Source organism: Heterobasidion irregulare (genome assembly GCF_000320585.1).
Source record: "Heterobasidion irregulare TC 32-1 unplaced genomic scaffold scaffold_02, whole genome shotgun sequence".
NCBI lineage: Eukaryota > Fungi > Basidiomycota > Agaricomycetes > Russulales > Bondarzewiaceae > Heterobasidion > Heterobasidion irregulare.
The window spans coordinates 1,239,670-1,257,202 of NW_009258198.1; the positions used below are offsets into that span (position 1 = coordinate 1,239,670).

At 50.6% G+C, this 17,533-nt stretch overlaps 8 protein-coding genes across 8 annotated transcripts; 3 read left to right on the plus strand and 5 right to left on the minus strand.

Annotated features, from left to right (window-relative positions):
* Positions 1 to 1,719: 1,719 nt before the first annotated feature.
* Positions 1,720 to 2,676, plus strand: HETIRDRAFT_457356 (uncharacterized protein; the record flags this gene model as incomplete). Its single annotated transcript, XM_009544056.1, has 4 exons — positions 1,720 to 1,732; positions 1,785 to 1,937; positions 2,019 to 2,116; positions 2,178 to 2,676. Coding segments are annotated over 4 exons (557 nt in total), but the record flags the coding sequence as incomplete, so codon positions are not given.
* A 614-nt stretch (positions 2,677 to 3,290) lies between these two features.
* On the plus strand, positions 3,291 to 4,482 carry HETIRDRAFT_448582 (uncharacterized protein; the record flags this gene model as incomplete). The annotated part of the gene is made up of 6 exons (XM_009544057.1): positions 3,291 to 3,459; positions 3,517 to 3,656; positions 3,725 to 3,796; positions 3,880 to 4,031; positions 4,097 to 4,146; positions 4,304 to 4,482. 6 exons carry the CDS (start codon positions 3,291 to 3,293, stop codon positions 4,480 to 4,482), a joined length of 762 nt encoding a protein of 253 aa, XP_009542352.1.
* A 558-nt stretch (positions 4,483 to 5,040) lies between these two features.
* HETIRDRAFT_145989 (uncharacterized protein) lies at positions 5,041 to 6,420 on the minus strand. Its single transcript, XM_009544058.1, has 2 exons — positions 6,183 to 6,420; positions 5,041 to 6,125 (listed from the first exon to the last, which is right to left on the minus strand). The coding sequence occupies exon 2, from the start codon at positions 6,075 to 6,077 to the stop codon at positions 5,169 to 5,171; it is 909 nt and encodes a 302-aa protein (XP_009542353.1). The 5' UTR covers positions 6,078 to 6,125; positions 6,183 to 6,420; the 3' UTR covers positions 5,041 to 5,168.
* A 299-nt stretch (positions 6,421 to 6,719) lies between these two features.
* Positions 6,720 to 9,676, minus strand: HETIRDRAFT_311072 (uncharacterized protein; the record flags this gene model as incomplete). The annotated part of the gene is made up of 9 exons (XM_009544059.1): positions 6,720 to 6,941; positions 7,029 to 7,157; positions 7,214 to 7,331; positions 7,424 to 7,782; positions 7,859 to 8,263; positions 8,331 to 8,763; positions 8,817 to 9,042; positions 9,103 to 9,276; positions 9,331 to 9,676. The coding sequence occupies 9 exons, from the start codon at positions 9,674 to 9,676 to the stop codon at positions 6,720 to 6,722; spliced, it is 2,412 nt and encodes an 803-aa protein (XP_009542354.1).
* Positions 9,677 to 10,162: 486 nt separating this feature from the next.
* Positions 10,163 to 12,218, minus strand: HETIRDRAFT_310363 (uncharacterized protein; the record flags this gene model as incomplete). The annotated part of the gene is made up of 8 exons (XM_009544060.1): positions 10,163 to 10,197; positions 10,256 to 10,580; positions 10,638 to 11,130; positions 11,187 to 11,313; positions 11,367 to 11,548; positions 11,606 to 11,943; positions 11,995 to 12,080; positions 12,140 to 12,218. The coding sequence occupies 8 exons, from the start codon at positions 12,216 to 12,218 to the stop codon at positions 10,163 to 10,165; spliced, it is 1,665 nt and encodes a 554-aa protein (XP_009542355.1).
* Positions 12,219 to 12,538: 320 nt separating this feature from the next.
* On the minus strand, positions 12,539 to 13,404 carry HETIRDRAFT_100850 (uncharacterized protein; the record flags this gene model as incomplete). Its single annotated transcript, XM_009544061.1, has 4 exons — positions 12,539 to 12,661; positions 12,723 to 13,190; positions 13,250 to 13,282; positions 13,333 to 13,404. 4 exons carry the CDS (start codon positions 13,402 to 13,404, stop codon positions 12,539 to 12,541), a joined length of 696 nt encoding a protein of 231 aa, XP_009542356.1.
* Positions 13,405 to 14,125: 721 nt separating this feature from the next.
* On the plus strand, positions 14,126 to 15,782 carry HETIRDRAFT_414518 (uncharacterized protein; the record flags this gene model as incomplete). Its single annotated transcript, XM_009544062.1, has 7 exons — positions 14,126 to 14,155; positions 14,212 to 14,337; positions 14,400 to 14,654; positions 14,713 to 15,052; positions 15,114 to 15,313; positions 15,366 to 15,566; positions 15,618 to 15,782. 7 exons carry the CDS (start codon positions 14,126 to 14,128, stop codon positions 15,780 to 15,782), a joined length of 1,317 nt encoding a protein of 438 aa, XP_009542357.1.
* Positions 15,783 to 16,634: 852 nt separating this feature from the next.
* HETIRDRAFT_457360 (uncharacterized protein) lies at positions 16,635 to 17,454 on the minus strand (the record flags this gene model as incomplete). The annotated part of the gene is made up of 3 exons (XM_009544063.1): positions 16,635 to 17,139; positions 17,208 to 17,324; positions 17,378 to 17,454. 3 exons carry the CDS (start codon positions 17,452 to 17,454, stop codon positions 16,794 to 16,796), a joined length of 540 nt encoding a protein of 179 aa, XP_009542358.1. The 3' UTR covers positions 16,635 to 16,793.
* Positions 17,455 to 17,533: the final 79 nt, after the last annotated feature.

The following is a 17,533-nucleotide window of genomic DNA, read 5'->3' on the forward strand; positions in this document are numbered from 1 at the left end:
GGCCAAATCGCCACGAAGACGCCCAAGGTTCGGCATCTGCGCACGGTGAAGAAAGAGATCTTGAAACTCGTTGAGACGTACATCAAGAAGGCGGAGGACCTAGAAAGTGTCAATACTACCCTTATTCCACCACTATTGGATTCAGTCCTTGGGGACTATAATCAAAATGTACCAGCAGCACGAGACGCCGAAGTCTTGAACGTGATGGCGACCATTACATCGAGGCTAGGGGTGCGTTTCATTCATGGTGCCACACTGATACCTTCTCGCTCACCTGGACAATATCTATAGCCCTTACTGACACCTCAAGTTCCCCCTATTTTCGACGCGGTCTTCGAGCCGACCTTGGCCATGATCAATCAAGACTTCGCTGAGTTCCCTGAACATCGCGTCGGCTTCTTCAAGCTGTTGAGAGCGATCAACCTCAATTGTTTCCCAGGTTTGTATCAGTATTGATGTTCAATGTTAAATCCGCTCATTCCCCCGTCCTCAGCTTTACTTGGACTCCCGCCGAATCAATTCAGTTTATTCATGGACAGCATTGTCTGGTCGATCAAGCATACGATGAGAGATATCGTAGAGACCGGCTTAAATCGTAAGTGGGATTATGAACGATTGTGAGAATACGTGACTGACGCGAACGATCAGTCTGCTTGGAAGTCATCAACAACTTCGCTGCTGCAGATACCCAAGTGGCCAATACGTTCTTCCAGCAATATTACCTCAGATTCCTACAAGACGTGTTCTTTGTCTTGACCGATGCGGATCACAAGAGTGGTTTCAAACTCCAGTCTACATTGCTCTCTCGCATGATGCAACTAGTGGCGTTGAACCAGATCTCGGCACCTCTGTTCGACCCTGCCGTCGTGCCAGATCCAAACATGACCAACGCCATCTTTGTCAGAGAATTTACCGCCAACTTGCTCAAATCCGCATTCCCTCATGCATCGAAGTGAGTTCTTGATTTCTTATTGTAAGGTTCTCAATACCAATCAAGATGTCTTTTACAGTGCGGACATCAAATCGTTCGTCATCAACCTCTCAGAATACCACAGCGACGTCAATCGCTTCAAGCTCGCCCTTCGTGACTTCCTCATTCAGCTCAAAGAGTTTTCGGGCGATAGCACCGAGCAGCTCTTTATCGACGAGAAAGAAGCAGAGGTCCTGCGCAAGGCGCAGGAGGAGCGCGAGGCAGCGATGCGTATTCCCGGGATGTTGAAACCGTCCCAATTGGAAGACAAGGACGAAGATATCTAACTAGGCTTGAGACGCTGAATGACGACGTTTGATGAAGGTTGACACCTTATGCTCTTTCCGCTCCTGTGATCTTTTTGTGTTTTATTGCTCATGTTCGCACCCCACCACAACCATCTCCCAAATTCGCCGTCCTTGCATCTCCCTGTCCCTCCATCGTCCCCCCCTTCATATTATCAGCAGTCTTAACGCTCACGTCGCTATTATTGTTTTTGCGGTGTTCGCATATTTTGGATGTAACAATAGCCTATAGCAAACGAGAAGAATCATTTTGTAATGTCATAATATGGACATCCATGGTTACATTGTCTCTATTGTTCAAAGTTGAAGGTGAGTGAACGACTCGGCCGTTTCTAAGTGCGAGGTTGAAGGAATGTTAGATGTATGTATGACATCATTGAACCGGCGTTTGCCGAACAAGGCTGAGGTCAAGTAAAGATCAAATCCTGCCTTCATAACTACCCTCGATGTTCAAAAAGTGAGCCCCGCTGTTGTGCTGTCCGCGCCCACCGCTGATCACTATGCTCAAGGTTTTCACTGACATCCGATGTCTCGGGGCAGACCCCCGTGAAGTCCTCGGTGCAGCGATCTATCAGATCCAGCATACTCTCTCACTGGAAGATCGACGCAGAAACACTTGAGGATATATGGCCTAAGAAGGAGCCAATCGTGCACGTAAAATGGTCTGTCGACTTCTCGCTTCTCTATTGATGGAACACACGAGGTCGCCCTTGATCTTGTTTCTGATACATGCTTGATCTTAGCAGAGAACACATCTCGATATTTACCCTTCATGGCGAGCCATTGTTCTTTCAGCACTTCGACGGACCATTTTACCCAACGCTTAGATTGCTTCACAAATGTGAGTTTGCTTCCAAATCACACGTGAGCAACGACGCTGACAGGTCGTGCCGCTCCCTCAGATCCTTTCGTCCTACCTCGGGTCCGTATTGACCGCGGAGCTATTCGTTTCCTCCTTAGCGGTGCACATATGATGTGCCCTGGGATGACCTCCGCAGGAGGCTACCTCCCTCCCGCGGATGCCGCTCTTCCCCCCAACAGTCTCGTTGCCATCGAGGCAGAGGGCAAGGAGCATGCCGTAGGCATCGGTATCACGAAGATGGGCACGGAGGAAATGAAGAAGGTGAACAAGGGGGTGGGCGTAGAGTCTGTCACTTATCTTGGGGATGACCTCTGGTCCATACAGAAGCTGTAAGGTGACGTCGGATAAAGGATGCTGTACTGATACGTCGTGGATCTCAAACATAGTAGTCCGAAGGATCCTTTTCTAGACCTCTATCACAGTCAAAAAAGGGGAATGTGAGTCACCCTTGTCGCTAATTCGCTTCTGTTGTGGAAGTCATCTCCGAGTCAAGGCCTGATACAGATGGTCAGATACACCCGCTATCGATGACAAGTGTTCTTGCGCGTATGTATGTTAGTGTGCAGCGTATTTCTAGTATGTGCAAGTGTGCGCACCATTGGTGCATTTGGAAACGGTTGAAGCAGAGGTGGATCGTCGTTCATCCAATTGGTGTAATCATCAGGTTCGACCAAACCCCTCTCGTACTACATACGGCGTGCGATCATGGCCTGTTTCGCCGCTTTCAATTCGAGATCCGTCAAAGGATCCTCACACGTAAAGGAATGCGGTGAACGGCACGCTAACTTGATGCACTTGCTCTGGTTTGATGTGACTCAACGACTGATCGAGGATCCGTCAACGGTGCAGCGATACTCTCCTGAATCCAACGGCTCCTCAGGGTGGGCCTATGTCGTGACTTGAGCTTTGCTCGTGGCCTGAACGTTTGTCAAATGGAGTCAGATCTCAAAACACATCGTGGGAAACATGTCTGTTTCCTACTCCAACTTGAATTAGCCACCACCCAGGTCGTACCGTTAGTCCTCGTTAGTCTCCCGCAGTGAGTCCTTGATTGAAGGTGAAGGCAATAATTCACTTTATTGAGGGTCATGTTTTTGTTTCTCTTGAAGGCAGCTAATCTTTCGCTAAGAGAATCTATTGTCAAACTGATAACATGGCTGCGTCAGTCGAACAGCCTGCCTTTCGCTACGCAGATGGTTTCAAAACTTCTGGCCCGCGAAAGAAGCGCACAGGCAAACTTGTCTTGCAGCATACCTCATCCGAACTGTACGATTCGTCCTTACAGGAATTGCGGACAGGCAATTGGCTCCAGGAGTGTCACCGTTCGTTCTTAGCAAGTGCTCCTGATCCTAGCATTAAAACCTCGTGTTTCCCTGCAGGACTGACAAGAGATGCCGTGAAAGAGGCGTCAATCGATTCCCCATCCGTCCTCTGCCTAGGCCTTGGATGTCCGGCTTCATCTCGAAATGCTAGATCCCAGTTGGCCTTCCTCATCGAGACACGCGATAACCTTTTCTTGGTATGTACAATCTGCTATGTCATACAGTTGCAACATACCGGCTATCATCTTACTCTTGTCGTGAATAGGATCGCGATAAAGTTGCCGCATACGACCCTGCGTTCACCGCCGAGGACGTAGCATTACTTGCCCAGTTGAGCGTGTCCTGCAGATCGGAAGACCACGCAAGTATCACTATCTTTGCGTTATGTGGCGACATGCATTGAACGGCGCCTTTTTGCAGTCCAAGGATCTATCCATTGAGACGCCCACCCTGCTATTCATGCCGCATTGCGACATGGGACTTTATGAGGCGCTCTTGCGGGATAACTGGTCCAGCGAGCGCCTGTGCAGCCTGTTCTTGATTGGCAACTTGTTCAGCGACTACTTGGTAAAGTGCGCTTCTGCTGATGACTTATCTCTGCAACGCCCTGCACTAACGTAACGTCGTTCTCATGCAGCAAACCATCAAATAAAATGGCCACGCAGTTCCCATGCCTCACAAGGTTGAGTGAGTGCACCTACCGCTGTTTGGTTGCCTCGTGTTGATGCCCGTTCCCACAACCGTAAACGTCAATCCAAAAATGATTCTGTTCGGACTCCTTTTGCTGTCTGATGCATACACTCCGCTCTTGACGCTCCTGCAACTATTTTCGACTGATCCCTAGCTCCTTATCTCCTCGCCCGACCACTTCCGAGCGGTGGGCCTAATCCGACGGCGTTCGTGAGCCTGGCCATTCAATTTGTGGCCCCACAGGCGCTTCCGCCTAGGACGGATACAACTTTCTGGGAACTTCCGTCACAGTCTGACGTGGCCGGCGAATCAAACAAGGGTTGCTTTATTTAACAACCAATGGGCCGATAAGGTTGGAAAATCGAGGCGATGGAAGATCAGCTGGTCCCCCTAGTTTGGGCGCGGGCGTGTTAATTGCGCATGTTTGATGCAAAGGAGTCAGGTCTTCAAAGCCCGACCTTACTGGTACTTATGCGCGTGGGTGCGAGGTGGACGATCCTGGTCGTCCTTGGCTTGGGAACGTGCCGGGGGATGTTGAAATTGGAGGAGTTGATATCGGAGTCCCGAGAACCTGGAGGTCTAGACAGAGAACACGGTGGTCGCGTGTGCCCGATTGGCTGAAATTGAGTTTGCCGACGAGTCATCGCTATCGTTTGTGCGCAATCTTCGCGAGGTGCAGAAGAACCCCTGTTGGAATACAGTTGGCAACACGGGGCACTACAAAGGCCCAGCAAGGCAAGTCAGTCGCAAAGTCTAAGATTGGACTAGGGTTAGTGACGTAATATGCACTCATGCCCCTAGAATCGCGTCACAGCTCAAGTCACAAATAGACCGCCGTGTTTCATGCCAGCACACGACACGAAATCGAACCACCACGCAACAAGAGCAATTCCGAAGAATGCACATAACTATATTCCCTGGAAAAAGTTGAAAGACTACGGATATGTGCAGGCAAATAACGCAAAGATGATATGCAGTGAGAAAAAGACGATAACGACAACCGGGCAATAGAGCGAAGACTAGCACTCTTGATGATAGACATTATTAAACACAAGTGGCGATGTACGACGGTCATCGGGAAAGGGGAGCGGATCGAGTTCGAAGGGAGAGAAATATGAATCGTCCGTGTCAACGTATACCTGGGGAAGAGACTGCTGCTGGCGAGAATGTGGAGTGGATGGATCAACAAAAGCAGACATTGAGCGAGAGGTAGACGGCGTAGAAAGCGCGTCAGATTCGTCGTCAGACTCATCCTCAATGGCGTCTGGAACAGGCAGGTCATCTATGTCGTCTGTGTCGCAGTACGGGAGCGCAACGTTGAGAGGAGGGTAGCTGGAATCGAGGGGGGAGTTGAGGGGAACGTATTCAAAAGCCGAAATGAGGTGAGAGTGATATGGGGGATAGACGATGGGATATGGCATAGGGATGGGTGGGTCATAATACACTGGATGACTGGTGAGGTCCTCGGAGGATGACATGGGTGACGTCGAAGGGGTGAAGGCTGAGTCGTCATCATCGTCCACGGGAACAAGCGACACATGAACGTCCGAGTCGTACTCGCAATCGTCCTCATCGCCAAGCGTCTCGAGGAGGGAGTCCAGCCACTGGGATTCTGAATCGTTCACGGCCGAGTTACTCGGATGATTGGCCAGCTGGCCAGCGTCGGGAAACATGAACGAATCATGTTCCTCTTCTGCACACACTTCCTCGTCCCCAGCCTCTTCGTCTACTGCATTAGTAGGATACACATGATTTACATCGGCCGTGCTGCTGCTGCAAGATGGGACAGTAGTGGGCTGAGAGCGAATAATCGAGTTTTTGAGAAGTACCCAGCGATGCAAGCTACATTTGTCCTTGGAACTGGTTCCAATGGCCGAGTGCAACTTGGATCGGGCGTATGAGACTAAACTCCGGGATTCTGATGACATGTAAGGCAGGTTAGGTGGGGCAGGGATATACGGGGAAGTAGGAGTCGTCTGTTGGGACGACGTCATTCATGGAACGAAACCGCAAATCCATGAAGAAGGACATACATGAGCGAACGCGGTGGAGTCTTAGCGGTGTATGCGATAAACTATGAAAGGCTCGAAGAGTATGGTACCGTGTTTGGATTTACGGGCTTGCTTGTCGACCATAATTGTGAGTAGAGACCGCCTAACTGTCTGGGTTGCGACAGGGGCGAGGGGGAGAGCGAGGATCGAGGGGGGCAAAAAACTGGACGATTATGTAGACATGGCAGTGAGGGAGGACGACAAGGGGCTGAGGGAGGGGCGGTTGACGGCAGAGGGGTTCTTATATAGGCACTGCGCGTTACGACCTTCGTGACTCGATCGCCACCGTCTTTCGCTAGCCGCCAGCACCTCGGCGGAAGCGCGTCACGCTTCGTCACGTCGGACAGCCTCGGGTCACTCGCCGGTCGCTCCGACCCATAAACCTTGATAACGCGTACTCTGCACGACGTTGCGCTATTCGCGCTCACCACCTGCAAGAGTGGCAACACTTGCCGTGCCCAAAGGCGACACATATCTGGCTGATGTATCTATAGCAAACATATTACACATCACATCACGTCACCCCTCATCCATCTCGTCGGCCGCTTCCTCGTCCTTCGTCGTCTCCAGCAACTTCTTAATCTTGTTCACGCTCTTCGGCGACACATCGCGGGCAACTGCAAGCATCTGCGCTGCCTTCACCTGATCGCCAATGAGGCGATATGCGCGCGCTAGCTGGAAGATAACGTTCGACTCTTCTGGCGACGAATCCCGAAGGAATTCCAAGTCTCTCACGGCAAGCTAAGTAAGGCGACCCGCCAATATAGGCATCAGACACGGACACACGTCAGCGAGCAGTCCCGGAAATGAAAGAAGACCGCTACATACCGTGTATCGCTTCATTGAGATCAGTATTTTTGCTCGACGATAACGAACCAGAGCGTTCTCAGGAGAAAGCTTGACGGCTTGGTCGAATAGCGCTAAAGCAGCTTGATGATCAGCACGGCGCTCAACGGCCTAGGACACCAGTTAGTTGGAAAGGCGATGAGTCCCGCGTGATCCAATATACATACCATTCCGACGCAACCTAGGAGCACCGCGTTGTTGGGATGAATCTCCGCTGCCTTCCTGTAATGGTACTCGGCCATTCGTATTTTGCTCATCCGCAGGTAGCAAGTTCCCAGCCCATACCTGTAACAAAAGCGATAAGCACACAGTTTCTGTCAAGCGACGAGGCTCCACGGAAGTCAATCGAGCCATATACGGCAGTGGACATGACATACCAGGCATTGTAGTGCCGACTATCCGCACGCAGGGCTGATTGGAACGACACAACAGCATTGTCGATGTCTTCGTCAATCAATTCGTGTCCGGCGAGGGTGAACGCGTACGCGCAAGTGGGGTCCAACTGTTGAGCACGCCTGAAACACGTCAAAGCTTGTGCGCGTTCCTTCTGGAGTGAAAAGGTATTTCCAATAGCAATCCATGCCTGAGGCGAGCGAGGGTCGATCGCTAAGAGCTCCTGTGCCAGAAACGAAAGTTGCACCGATCTCTGGAGATGCCATAGAAGGGTCGAATACACCTCCATATCCCATAAGCGATATGGCTCCAGGGTTCGGACCGCTTGGAAGGCACGTTCCGCCTGCATGGTTTGATAAGGATTGAAGAGCCAATGACAAGTCAGTGAGGTCACCGGAGCTGCGAGATTGAATACGTACAGCAGTATAATCTGTCCGTTCGAAATGTGCCCGCCCTACGGTAGCCATGACAAGCGCAGATCGTTGATGCACGTGAGGTAGTTTCTCCAGCTCGTCGAGACATAACTGCGTGTCGTAGATAGCGAGAGCTCGCATCGCGCTAGCGAACAACCGCATTAGATCGTAAATGTATTGATCCGCTTGTTCCAGTTCAAATGCTTCTTGCGCTGCCTGCTCCTGTGCAACTATTGGATTACTTGGAGCAGGTGACGGGTCTGATGGCTGAGAATGTGTTATGGAGGGTGGCGACTGTGAGTGAGTGTTTTCCGCCATCGTCGCAGGGTCTTCGTCCATGTCGGAATCAATAGATCGCGACTGTGAATGAGTCCTTGCCTGCAGTTTTCGTCGTTCTCGAACTGATGGAGGCTGGAGGCATCAATCAAAGCTTAACTTTTTTTTCTCCTGCTGATTGTAAGAAAACCGAGGTTCCCACCTTGCCTGGGATTGATGGTTTACTTGGTCCCCCCATCAACCGCGCGCTTCGCCGTGTAGCCGCGTTCGCCTCGCGATCTGACTTGCCACCACCCGCGGTTGTTGCGTTCCTGGAGGTCGTCGCCGCAGACTGTTGACGGCGACCGGTAGATGATGAGAAGATGTTAGCAAGAGTCAAGGCCGGGCGTGCGCGTGCCTTTTTCGAACGGGCGTCATCCGCTGCAGCCGCGGTCGGCGCGGGAAGTTTAGACGCCTTGAGTAGTATTTCGCCGGAGCGCTGGCGTATACTAGACGAGCGCAGCTTCTTGGGCACAGGCCCGGCTTCGTCTGATGAATATAATGGTCGTGACGCTTGAGATTGCGCCACTTTGGGGCGATAATGGGCTTGGAGGACAGAGTGTTCCGGTGGGTATGAGAAGGAATCATTCGCTGCGCTGTATGAGATTTCAACGCGCATTGCATTTCAATGGATCGCACGAGGACGCACATAGAATCTCTTGACCCTGTTATGCGGAATGGTGGGTGGCCATGGTCATTTCTGTAGGTGCGGAAAAGATTTCCAGCATTGCCTGTGTCGGGTGTAAAAAAACCAGCGCCTGTGGCAACTGGCCCCGAAGGTGGTTGTTTTGGCGGCGGCAGAGATTCGTCAGACTGTGCACGTCGGATGGGAGGCGGACGCGATGGGAATAGCTCCTCGACTTCGGGGACTGATCCTATGATTGTAGTTGATACCATGGCTGTGAGTCGAGTGATCCAGAGGCTGAGGTACTAACCTAGACTGCAAAGACCCAGGAATGCATCCCATAACATTGGGTTGAGCGCCAGTGCCAGGCGGAAGCTTCGTCGGGCGTGGTCTGGCAGCTTGCCTTTCATCGCGTTCAGGCCAGATTGACAGTGGAGGGCAGCCTCTTCGGGGAATGCACGTGTAGTGCGTTGCCCAAGTGATGCTGCCGGTTCGATGGGGATTAGAGAAAGTGAGAAAGATGCGTGAACAGACGTACGTGAGGGGGAATATGTAGAATCTTTCAAGCTCTCCTCCAGTGCCTCGCGTGCATGCCTATGTCTCCCAAGCAGCGAGCAGCACTTTGACTTGATCTCCAAACAACCACTACACCGCTGGTCGAGAGGTAGATTTACGAGATGAAGTGCTGAGTGGGTCTGACTAGCACGAAGCATGGCCGTGGCATATAGATGTCGCGCGTCATGATTATCCTGATCGAGAGCAAAATACCTCTCTGCATAGAACAGCGCAGATTTGTGTAAATTTGCATCCAGACATGACCAAACCAGTGAATTGAATCTCTGTTGCAGATATGGCCAAAAGGAGGGATTGGTTTCTGGCTGCATGGCCTTAGAGCATACAGAATTGGCGCAAGACGTGCATAAATTGCAGAGATTTCAGGGTAATATATGGAGAGGCAACCAGATAAAGCTGCCGAGACTAAAGGTGGGAGAGGTGGTCAGTGGCTAGCAAGCAGGCAAGGAAGCTCGGGATGAGAGTCGGCGGAAGGGTCTTGCAAACCAACCGCGTCTTTACTCATCACGTGATCCCGCCCTCACCTACTGGTCCAGTGGTCTCCGAGCGACTCCGTCCGGCCTCAAGCTAAGTGCAGTCTCCCGAAATTAAGGGTCAAACTCAAGGCTTCCCACATTGATCGCTAATTTCAGATGACCGTCCATCTTTACTCGATAGAGGTCCTTTCAGACCTTTCCTTTCACGCCACTCCCGATATTCACCAGAAATGGTTTCGTAGACTTAACGATACAAAAAGGAACAAGGGGCAGAAAATTCTTGCACTACTTTTAGCTTCACTGTACAAACACGCTTTGGTTCTAGTGGCCATGACCGTCTGACTCTCCTTTTTGCTCTGGAAAGAATGTCACGTTATCAGTTTCACCGATTACAATGCAGTAGAGCCCACACACCTGGTACACATTGGATCGCATCGTCGATGCGCAATAGTGACACTGCAGCTTCAAAGGCAGATTTGAGGCTGCGAACTTTGCTGACCGTGGGCTCAAGGATGCCAGCCGTGACATTGTCTCGGACCTCGCCATTGAGCAGGTCCAATCCGTAACGCAGAAGCACCTTCTTGGGATCGCCTGCTGGCGCATTCTGGGCTGCATTGTGGAATGACCGCAACTTTGCGACGAGCTCCGTGGAATCCTTCGCTGCGTTCACGGCGAGGGTCTTGGGAATCACAAGCAATGCAGTGGCGAATTCTGCAATCGCCAGCTGCTCACGAGATCCCTGCACAAAAAATATGAGCACCCTGATGATATTTAACATGAGACATAAAAAAATTACCAGGGTAGTTGCAAAGTTTTCCAGGTAAATGCTGAGAGCAGACTCAACAGCACCACCACCGGGAACAACGGTTCCGCTCTCTAATGTTCGCTTGATGATCGACAAGGTGTCGTGCAAAGCTCTCTCCATTTCATCCAGCATATAATCGTTGGCGCCTCGCAGGATGATCGATGCCGAGCTGACGACCTTCGTCCCTTTGACAAGGATCAATTCATCATCGGAGATGCGCTCTTGAACAACCTCCTCTGCGGTGCCAAGATAGCTCGCTTCAAAAGTCTCATCGCCTTCCAAGTTCGCAAGACTTGAGACTAGTTGGCCGCCTGTAGCCTTGGCGATACGACGCAAGTCCTCTTTCCTGCAGCGACGAACGGCCATTGCCCCAGCCTCGACAAACTCCTTCAGCGCAAGATCGTCGATACCTTTGGTGGTCAAAATAACGTTAGCACCGGCGGCAAGGATTTTACGTATCCTCTCCAAAGTGATATCAGCTTCCCTGTTGTCAGTCATTTTCAGCGAATCCGGTGTTGTGGGAAGCGGTTGATGACATACCGTTTCCGGATCTCTTCCAATTGATTGGGGTCGTCGACCAAAATCTGAACACCCAGTTGCATACGTATTTTACGCAGGTCAATGTCGAGGCATGCAATTTTGGCCTTTGTGATACGTGTCTTCATGGCTAGAGGGGTTTGATCTGAGCTAGGTAGATCTATCTGATGTCCCGATACGCACCTTGACTAGCGACAGTGCAGTTCAAAGCATACCCCTTGACGAAGACCGACTCCCGAGCACTCCGTCCGTGAGCTTTGAGAACATTAACCGCCTTCACAGGATATTTTGTTTCTCCACGGGTATTGGTGGTTTTGACGGCCAGCATGGCTTCAACAGCCATAGGTGCAAACAGATCATCATCGCTGACATAAATTATCATCAACAAGGTGTAAAGCGATAGCACGGATATTGAAACTCACCCCCCAATGATTTTGCTGGACATGCTGGTCTTGGCAGCATTTATCAACGCATCCTTTCCCAGCTGATCTACCTTCACACTGAGCTGATCCTGCATAAATCTCACTGCTTCCCTACACGCCAGCCTATACCCAGTGATGATTGTCGTAGGATGAATCTTGGCTTTCACCAGCTCATTCGCGCGCCGGAGAAGCTCAGCAGCGATGATCACGACAGAAGTTGTTCCGTCGCCAACTTCTTTGTCTTGTTTTTGCGCAAGATCTACGAAAATGCGTCCAGCGGGGTGTTCAACAGCAAGAAGGGCGAGGATCGTTGCCCCGTCATTTGAGATCGTTACTTCCTGAGAATTATGGTCAAAAAGTTCCTCTCAGGCTCGCAAGAGAAGACCCACTCCGATGTTATCGACAAGCATTTTGTCGAGACCAAGAGGACCCAAAGACGATTTGACAATGTTTGCGATCGTCTGTGCCGCGACCACTAATAGTGTCCTCTCGAATCACGAACGATTACTTGAGAAACCACAATTCCAAACGTACCATTCTGATCGCGGATGTCCTGGCCGGACACTCTGTCCCCTCCGAGGAAGGCACCGGCTCTTGGATCGCGCTGGAACATGCTCATCGTTGTTGAGAGGAAAAGGTGTAATTCAGAGAGCGCAGAGCGCGCTCGCGAGTCTCCGCCAATGTGGCGCTATTCGAGGTCCGTGGACTAACCCTGATTACCCATTGATTCTGTTACACGAGTGTCCTAGAGTGTCCTTTTTCCATCAAACAGCGTTCATCTCGACAACAGGCAACGGCTTCATTTGACTCTCGCAGTTTTACATCTGCGGAGGCAATGCATTGGTAGGCCGAAAGAACGTACTACTATCCAAGCGATCCTGGCACTGGTATCAACAATCGTTTCTAAGCTTGCAAACACGAAGCTCTGATTCCTCAGGTCCGACCACTTCCCATGTCCTCCGATAAAGAGAGTTCTATCCGCGGTATGGCTACTCGCAGATGATTCGAAATGAGTCCTTCATCGAAATGTATAGCTTTCTGTGGCTTCACTTCGGGCTGCTTTGTATGGTATGGAAATGTCAGGCTCTCTCGGCTGATACGAACAGACATTGCCCACCTGGCCAAACTTGTGAACTCTTGACGCAAAAAACAGACCACCTTCCTCTACGTCGATCTGTCTACCTTGTCCGTTCCCACTTGCTACCCTCCTGACTCTGCGGTCCCGGGCTGGTGTCACCCCTGGGTCACTCGAGCAGTTGATCACCTGTGCTTGGAGGGGTAACCTGATGTTTGCTGCAACGTGGCTGGTGATACGCGGCTTATGTGCAACGACGCTACCAATGATAGGTCTTGCAACGTCTTCGAATGGATTTCTGTCCATTGGTTTCCTCGGTGTATCCCCTGAAGGTGCGGCGTCCAGGAATGGGTTGCGGATGGATTGCATGCTCTCATCCGCATACGCCAACTCTCGTCGGCTATGGGTAGTCGGCTTTCGATCGATCGGCTCTCGACTGCTCTCTCGGGACACAAATGGAGGTGGCGGTAAGGCGTGCTGTTCATAAATTGGTAGGTCAAAATTGAGCGTCTGCCAGTGTCGTTTCATCGTGTCAGATAACTCCAACACAGTATTTGAGGTCAACTGACCAGGTAGGGCTGTCTGTTCTTCTCCTTCTCGGTCTGTACGCGGGTCAACATAAGTATTCTGCCAGACTATGTGGAACACGTACTGCGTCCTCTACCATGCTCCATTCATCTTCGACCCTGAACACATAGGATTCCTCCGCATTCTTGACATCCATCTGCAACGCTGTAAGCAATCACCCACGCGAAAACTCCTACTTGAATAACCTTTCCCTGCAGAAGTCTAGCCTTCTCGCTGGTGCTTCGACCTCTCTTCTCGAGGAAATGCATCATAAGGCTCGGTGGTGTGGTGGACGTAGTGCAAATGGATACAGGTAGGATTGGCTGTATCGCTCATCTAGATATATACCTGCATTTCGTTTCTATGACTGATGGTCTGGATTGTGATCCCCAGCCTCTGAAGCAACCTCAGGCCACTGCCAAACTACTTGGTTGCAACTGCTGCTAAGACGATTCGGATTCACAGGCTGCATTCCAGGCATAGTGTCAACCTCTAGAATTGTATGGAAAGGTCGATTAGTCGTGGGGACATAGCCGTCCATATGACAGCATGATTGAACACTTTCATCACTTTTTCAAACAGTTAGTAGTAATCTACAGAATCCCTTTCTGTGCTGGATTCATATTCCATAGTTACTCAGAAAGTATCGTCTCGTCCTACAGTTTCTTTGCGAAATTGACTGACATGGACCTACAAGCTAACACGTCCAGAGACAGGTGCAGTGTGACGTAAGTGGGTGGCTGCCCGATGGACCTCGTTTTGGGCGTCTGGGGAAGTTCACCGCGCAAGCTCGCATAGCACCTTGAAGATTTGTACAGCGAACTTCCCAGTTCTCCAGAAATTCTCTTCCTACCTGTTTCCCTCATTAACTGTGAAGCATGTCTACCATATCATCGCCGTTAACCACGGTAAATGTACACGCACGTCACGATCCGTAACATGGAACTAAGGCTGAAAGGCACAGGCTCACCAACATGCATCCAACGCCGATGATTTCATCGCCCAAGGATTATTGGTCTCTGCTGCAGAGGAGCACGAGAAAGCAGCAGAAGCGTTTCAGACCTGTATTGACTCATCTCACGATGAAAACGTTGCGTGTCTTTCTCGAGTTCACGAGGAGATCCTCCATTTATGCATACATTTCTTCCGCAGGCCAAACGAACACTGCGCATGCTATTTAGTGAACACATTAAGATCGCGAAGGACCTGAACAGGCGGATAGAAAAATTGAAACAGGATGGTGTGGACCCTTCCTTACCCCAGAAACCTGCGGCTCCCCGTCCCGCACCGGTTCCAACATACTTTGCTTCCCGACCTTCGTCATCCCCGCCTCCAACAAACATTCGAGGTCGGATGTCAGACTCACAACACACAGTCGATGAATCGTTCATGCTCCTTGGGCAACAGGTGCGCTGCTAAGTGTCTTCATCTCCGGATTGTTCCGCTGACGTATGTTTTGCCACAGTCAACAGACGCTGGAGACGCTTTCAATACATTCTGGAAAGCGATGGAAGTGCTCGATCATTTATCTCAACCCGTAGCGTTTGCCACAGCATCTCTTGGCTTGCCGGAGTCTTCGCGTAGAGCATTGGGGAGGGAAGGAAGCAATAGCAGCGACACGGACTACGAAGACGTCGGTCGATCTCGTCGAGCCCGTGCTTCGGGACAATCTCGGGTCCTATCGCCTGATAACTCTTTTGCTACAGCGTATGATGGCGAGATTAGTAGAGATACTACGAAGTCAACGCGCATAAAACAGTCTGTCATCGACCCGCGAAATGATTTTGATGAAATCGTGGACGAAGGTGAGCAGAAGCATGTGATCATGGAATTTGTGAGACTAATGACTTAGTGACACGGATGCAGACTATGACTCTTCTGATTCCTTTTGTATGATCCCCTCGAAGTCTGAGGCTTCGCCGTCAATGCTCAAAAAAGAGATCGTTTCTCTCAAATCTGACCTTGAGGCCACCCAAAAGCAGCTAGAAGTCGTTGAACGGCAGCTCGAAATACGTAAGGAGCAAGATCAGCAGCTCAGAGATAACATTGTCGTCGCACGCAGAGAAGTACTGCAGTTGTGCATACCCGTCTGCTTCGAGAAGCTGACTGCCGATGTAGGCACAACGGGCCATGGGTGCATCGCTTGTGGTCCAGCGGCAAGGGCAATCTTCGTTTGATATCGGAAGTCTGAATTTGGGTTTGGTTCCGCCCCCACCGCCTATGCCACCGATAAATCCAGGGCGAGATAGAGAATTGATGCGTCGCATAAAGGAGCTTGAAGAAGAATTACGAACAGTGCGCGTGGAAAGCGAGAAACAAGTCAGCCTTTCTATATTCTTTAATCTCGTTCGGATATTAATCTGTCAACAGAAAGCAATGATTGCGAAGTTCCGTGAGCGCTGGGACAAGTTGAAGGAGTCAGCGAAGCGCAAGCGGGAAGCGAGGGCTGCTGCTGCTGGTGTACAAAGTGCAATTGTACATGAGCGTATTGACGAAGAACCTGAGGCCGAGGCCGAGGCCGAGCAAGAACAGTAGACATGATGTTCCATTGCTCTCTCGAGGCGGACGAGACGCAGTTGAGGTGATTCCGATCCCAATATGCCCCCTCTCAAGTTTTTCGTCTTCTTGAAATCATATGTTGTATCGATAGCCCTCTAGGCATACCTCTTGTATATATGGATGCTTTATACTAGGTTCTTTTGTGATGTGTTAGCTCAGCGGCGAATCCGATATGAATACCGTGGACGGAGGACGGGATATCGTCGTAAGCGGCACGCACTCCTAGCACACTCCAAAAGTAAAGGTCAGGCCATTAAAATCACGCCAATTGAAAGCACTGAACTTCCGAGGTCATAAACAGAGCCTGACGCCCACGATGATGATGTATCATTGAAGCTAGTCCGATATGTTTTGATCTTCCCTGGGCATACTTAGAGGAGTGAAATGTGCTAAGACATGCCACCAGGGAAGCGAGTCCTCTTCGCACACATGGGTGCTCATGCACATGCGTGACGTCCGGAAGAATTCAGCTGCCATGGAAGAAGGGGCGAAAACTCGGAGTTCGCAGGGACTCATCAAGCAACCAACTAATCAGTGTGGGTAGTTCATACTAGAAGGGGTGCCGTTAGTTGGTGGCCTAGGGCAGTCGGAGGGTACTGAAAAATAGATGCAATTTCCATATTACAGTCGTTTGCATGTCAGCTTGCACTCGATGTGGGCGAGAAATTGTTTGTTGTAGCCAAACAGCATGATATCCTTTATCACTTTACACAGCCACCGGCGCGCGACAACTTCAACGACCACCGCTCCTTGAATGAACGGAGTTGAGTCAGAGCCTTTATGCTGTGAGTCATGCCAGTAGACAATGAGTTCCCTCAACTCGACGGAGAGCTGAGGTGCCATAGAGCAACCGCCGACTTTACGAAGTAACAGTAGGTAACAGTGTGACCCATGTGACTATTTGGCTACAACAAACAGTTTTTCGCCCGCATCGAGTGCAAGCTGTCATGCAAACGACTGTAGTATGCATCGATGACCATCCTACTTTTACGCAAATAAACCGAAATCGACGATGCGCAAAGAGCGCACGGCAGAGTCAAAATCTGCCCTCATAGTGGTGAAACCTTCCTCTCCAACGGCGCCATCATCGGAGGACGTGATGGGCACGTTCATGGTCAGCACGAGATCCACGCCCTTAGTTTCCACTCTATACAGGGCCATGAGAACTCGTACATCATCCGCACTGGCCCTATTGAATTTCTGAACAAGTTGAGTCCCATAAAGAGCGATGGGAGAAGGGGTATCATCTCCTCTGTCATTCGGGATGACAGTTATTTCATGCACTTGGCTTGACTGCGCCGAATTATCGTGAGCCAAAGAGTCAAAATGAAACCTGAAAGAGAGCAAAGGTCGAAGATCACGGTGAGATAAAGATAAAGCCTAGGATATAGAATACCAAACCTGGCCGCATTAGAAAAGTCATCAGGCTCGACCCTCTGTAAGATCTCGAAGATGATGCTGACGCTGGAGTCAGGATACAAGAGGACCTCTTGAGTGTCTGGGACTTGACGCAGATTACTGAGATTTTTTGGTCGATGAGAGGATTCGAGCAGAGATATCCACCAACGTACGAGGCGTCGACTAGCCTGGATGGCAATGTAGCAGTTATGGTCCCTCCAAAGAGATCTCGTTTGGTAAATGAAGTCATTATTAGAACGAGCACTCTACCAGAAATACTAGGTGACACTGAGCGACCAAAAGTCACGTGTAATATGGTGTGCACGTGC

Excerpts from the sequence above, each read along its gene's own strand:
- HETIRDRAFT_145989 (XM_009544058.1), bottom strand. The coding sequence starts at position 6,077 with ATGTCATCAGAATCCCGGAGTTTAGTCTCATACGCCCGATCCAAGTTG.